At 52.5% G+C, this 5,281-nt stretch overlaps 1 protein-coding gene across 1 annotated transcript; it reads left to right on the top strand.

Moving 5' to 3' along the window:
- The first annotated feature begins 2,689 nt into the window (after nucleotides 1-2,689).
- Nucleotides 2,690-4,032, top strand: H310_12343 (hypothetical protein). Its single transcript, XM_008879366.1, has one exon. The coding sequence runs from the start codon at nucleotides 2,704-2,706 to the stop codon at nucleotides 3,973-3,975; it is 1,272 nt and encodes a 423-aa protein (XP_008877588.1). The 5' UTR covers nucleotides 2,690-2,703; the 3' UTR covers nucleotides 3,976-4,032.
- The last annotated feature ends 1,249 nt before the right edge of the window (nucleotides 4,033-5,281 follow it).

Genomic DNA, 5,281 nt, shown 5'->3' with positions numbered 1-5,281 from the left:
GGCATCCATCGAAGGGGGAGAGCCCACCCCACCTGACGTGGCGTGGAACGACGATCTGTCGTTTTACACGGATGGCGACGACCGCGTTTGGGTACCGGACTCTGCTGTGGACCTACAGCAACGCCTGTGCGTGATAGCCCATCAAGGCGCTGCGGGTCACCGCCGCATTGCCGCGACGACGAAATCTGTCGAGGACAAGTTCGTGTGGAAGACGCTGTCTCAAGATGTCAGCACGTTTGTTCGCGGTTGTTTACACTGCCTACAAGTCGATGGGGACGTTGTGCCACGCCCCCTGGGATCGGCGCTGCACGCCGAAAAACCCAACGAACTTATCCACTTCGACTGGTTGTCGATGCCGAAGACGTCGACAGGACTCAAGAACGTCCTCATCATTAAGGACGACATGAGCGGGTTCGTTCATCTCCACGCCGCCGAGTCGGCCGACTCGACCTCGACGGCGTCGGCCTTAATGGGCTGGTTCACCCTGTACGGCTGCGTCGACACATGGGTTAGCGACGGTGGCGCTCACTTCAAGAACGAAGTGGTCGAGAAGATTCGAAAGATGGTCGGTGCGCATCACCACATCACGACAGCGTATAGCCCGTGGGCCAATGGCACGGTCGAAGTTGTCAATCGACTAGTGCTACGAGCTGTCAAGGCCCTGCTCAACGAGATGCGACTCAAGATCGAAGAATGGCATCTGGTCCTGCCATTAGTTCAAGGCGCGCTGAATCATCAGCCAGCGAATCGGCTGGGCGGAGTTGCGCCTGTGACTGCTTTCACTGGCCTGCCAGCCAAGACGCCAATGTCCGGGTTCGTACACCCAACAACCAAGGAAGTTCACGCTATTGATTTCCTTGACGACGTCCGTCGAGATCATGTTGAAGCGGTCGCAGCAGCGTTGCACGATCTGCACCGTGACGTATCGACACGAAGCGAGAAGCTGCGCCATCAGGCGCGTGGGCGTCATGACAAGAAGAACAAGGTCAAGTTCACGAATTTTGCCGTCGGCGATTACGTACTAGTCGGATCAGTCGTTCAGCGTTCGAACAAGTTGGCCCTGCAGTGGCGCGGGCCATATCAAGTCGTTCGTGTGGTGACCGACCACGTCATGGAGACGCAGCAGCTGGTACCGCCGTTCGGAGTCTCCACACACCACTCGTGCCGGCTCAAGATGTATCAAGATTCAAGTCTCGCGGTCACGGAAGACCTAATCAACCAAATCGCGCATGGCGATGGAGGATTCCACGTCGAACGCCTCGAAAAAGTTCGACTTGCCGATGGTGAATACCAAGTCCAGGTCAAGTGGATGGGCCTTGGTGACGAAGAAATGTCGTGGGAGCTCGCGAGGAACCTCCTCGACGACATCCCGGTCGTGTTCACGAAGTGGTGCAAGGCCCACAAGTCAACCAAGCACGTGGCCCCGATGATGAAGGACCTGGGCCTCCTCTAGGAGGGGAAGTGTTCTGCTGAGCAGAGCAGCATGGGTCGCCCAAGGGTTTGTCCCGCTGCAAGTCCTACAGTATAGCAGGTCTGCTGTGGTGTGCCTGTACGTAGGGATCCTAGTTGAGAAAGAAATGTACCTTAGCGGATGCTAGTCAGTAGGGGCCACGTGTGTCGTGGCCTAAGTCTAATGTCAGTTTTGAAGTTGCAAGCCTCACGTGAGGTCCCTGCGTCGGAAGCGCGGGGCGGCGAACACCATTTTCGTGTTAAAATGCCGTCTTTAGTTGTGATCGGGTGATTTGCTCATGTATAACTGCGCCGTACGAGCAAGACCGCATTGACGGGCGTGCGCGCTCCCCACTGTGCCTGGGCAAGGGCGTTGGAGCTTGTGGCGGTTGTATCGCTCACTCCGCATACGTCGGCAGCAGCCTGCTGCGCGTCACAGCTAGATTCCGAAGAAGGTCGTACTGTCTCGGAGCTACCGTAGTTGATTTGTAAGGGCCAAACTCATGAGACATGGCTCCTGGTTGAAGTTGAGAAAAACCTCCACAATTCATTGAAATAACACAAGAACAGATTATCGGATTTTAGGGTTTATATATATTTAAGCATAATTGCTGGGTATATATATTAAAACATCAAACTTCAAGTCATGCAGTTTAACAGTGAACTACTTTCAAGAATGTTTATACGTTTAGGAAATAGATGGTGGAATAGATGAAGCAAAGACATACTAGTACTAGTAACAAAATTCATCATAGAATTGTCATTCACTTTCCGATTTGACCGGCGTGGGCATCATCCGGATAAAATCCGGATATTGGTTGCTGTCTGTCGTCGTGAGCAAAATTGTGAACCTAGGTATCATGTACTGCTTTTCGAGCTACTTGCTTTACACTTGGGCGTCCTGTCGCCTTGCGATGTCCGCTTCGCGCCATGGCACGAAATCCCGCGCAATGAGTGTCAACAGTGTCTCCTAAACTTGATAATTTTTATTTGTGAGGTTCTATTGTCTGCTTCAGGTTCTTCCATAATTGCATGAATCAATATATTATTTGATGGAGTTTGAGAGAGTTCGGCCCTTACAAATCAACTACACCGTACGGTTGTCGGAAGCAGTTCTCAATCGTATCGATGTACACTCTGACCCAATGATGGTACCTCATGCATTCCGTGGATGACAAAGCAAACATTCTGGATGCCCGTCAAGCTCGAAGGTGGCGGCGCGATGTTGTTTCAGCCATATTCCGATTGTTGGCTATGGCCCACCACCAGCCCCCTGCCCAGCACCCCCACCACGTCCCGATGTATCGGCCATCGACCGAGAAGACGCCTGTCGTACAAGTTGTGCCTGGGTACACGCCGCTGCCGTTGTACAGCGGGTTCCAGCAGCCGACGGAACCACTGGCTCAAGCCATGGCTCCAACGACCAACGAGAAGAAGACCAACAAGTTCTGGTATACCTTGACGAGTCCACTGCGTCCGATGACGTACCAACTGATCGTGTTCCACTTGGTCAACTTTTTGTTTGCAGTCATAGCGTTCGTGATCGTGGTGGCCGTGGGAAGTGTCGGCATTGCCACGATTCCCATCTTTTGTCTCGGCCTCGTCGTGCTGCAAGTGCTTTTGTACGTCGTGCACTTCTTTGCCAACGTCGACGCCCACTTGTACAATTGCATCGCGCCGAAGGATGAGCAGATTATCGTGCAATTCCACGTCCCCACCCGAGGACTGTATCAGGTCAGCGGCTACCGCATCTCGCCCGACTTGTCCCGGATCTCAACGGAAAGCTTCGCGGCGGTCTTTTACTTTGTCTTTGTCAAGTTTCCGCTGGCTGTCGCGTTCAGCTCGTCCGTGTTGGCTTTACTTGTGGCGTCCATTACGCTGATAATGTACCCGTACGTCGTCGAGACAAGATTCCACAGCCAACTGGACCACTTCCGTACGAACGGCGACACCATCCACATCGGCCATCTCAACATTGATGACCTCGAACCTGGACAAGTTGTGGGGATTGGAATCGTCTTGCTCTACTTGACGATCGGGTTCCTCCACTTGTTTGGCAAGGTACATAGAGCTACCACCAAGTTCTTCACGTGCGAATTCTTCGCTACGTCTGGCTACGTTGTCCAAGGGTCGATCCAGCCCCACTTCCTGTCGTCTCTCCAATACGCCGTGCCCCCGCTTGGCCCTCAGCCAACGGTAATGAACACCCCGATCCCGGCTGCCTTTGCAGACAACAGAGTGACTGCCCCCTCTCTTCACCGTAACGCTTTTGAGCGTTTTGCGTCCAAATTCGGGTCGGCAATTCTTCTCGCTGTCTTCGCATGGCTCAGTCTTATTTTTTCCATCGGCATGTTTGCCGTCGTCATCTCGAGTCTATTTCTAACGATCGGATCGCTTCCTGCTGCCTGCGTCGGGCTCTTGGTCCTCCAAGTCCTCGTTTGGCTCGTACAACCGCTGTCCAAAGTCGACGCGTGGCTGTTCGAACAGCGCCAACGAATCTATACCGAATTGCTTCGCGACCACTAAATCCCCAATGTGATCTATACCTAAACCATTAGCTCAAAATACCGTTTTGGCGACTGGTGATCCGTTGCAGTTGTCGCAACCTCTGTTGGTTCGCACAAGAGCGAAAGAAGCCAGCGGCGAACCGTAATTTAGCGCGCGACTTCGTCAACGAGGTAGTAGTATGGTGTGCTACTAGGTATTACACACCCATGACTGCGAGGACATGTGGCGCACAGTGATGTCACATCATCCAGGTCAGTCGTTGACATTCTGGCATGACTTGGGTCCATACGAAGTCCGAGTGTTTATACCGAGCGAAGCGGTAAAGACTTCCTCGAACTCTATGACTCCGGTGTCGTTGTCCTTTGCCGGTGTTCGTAACCAGTCGCCGCGTTCGGAGCAGAGGTATCCAGTTGTCATATCGTGAAGTGACACTATTCTCGAATGAAACGTTCTCCCTTGAGTCAGCCCCCCTTTGTAGTATACCGGCTGCCCGTCATGGCAACCTGACGGATACCACGCAGCTCGTCAACATAACATCCTTCATCGCCAATTGCGATGCGTGTCTTGAGATCTTCGTCCACATCGCGCGCACCTTCGCAGTACATTTTGAGGTGGCGTGTATGGTGCAACGAGGTGCCAAACGGGGGAACCAACTGCTGCACCTCTATCAGGTAATAGTCGGAAAGAAGCTTAACGACACGGAACGCTTCAGCCCATCGCAGAGACAGTTTTCTGGGGTACTGGACAGCACTAGCAGCCGAAACAAAATCACCCAACGCAATTTTCGCAAGCTGCACGGGACGTAGGCTACGACGCCGACCACGACCCTTAGCACGCTTTTTGGCAGCAGATGCCACAATACTCTAGTGCATCCTATCCAATGTCTTGGCAAGGTTGTGGACATGACTGCGACAACCCTTTTCAACCTAATCGATGGTTTGTACGCGTGGCACGCCATAATGATCTAAACCATATAATGGGGACTTCGCCGGTAAACTAGTGAACGCTGTGGTCGGGACCACACCACCAAGTCCATCCGAGGATTGTAACTTCAAGGCAGACTGTACCATCGTTAGTACTTCCTCTGATCCAAATTACTTGCCCGATAAGAAAATTTGCTGTATGCCTCCCAAAATAAAAATTGACCACCTCCACGAATTTATTATTTCGGGCACATATTATTGAGTTAATCCTACTCGTGAGTCCAATTCCTGCGAACTGTCCGTCTGGTAAGTCCACTTCGGCTTCGATCGAAGTTATCTCGAAGTACGATGCACCAATTGACGATTTTACGATGCAGCAACAAGACCACCATGGCAACGAC

The sequence above is a fragment of the Aphanomyces invadans genome, assembly GCF_000520115.1.
Source record: "Aphanomyces invadans strain NJM9701 unplaced genomic scaffold supercont1.38, whole genome shotgun sequence".
Lineage (NCBI taxonomy): Eukaryota > Oomycota > Saprolegniomycetes > Saprolegniales > Verrucalvaceae > Aphanomyces > Aphanomyces invadans.
This window is presented reverse-complemented; position numbering and strand designations above follow the sequence as displayed.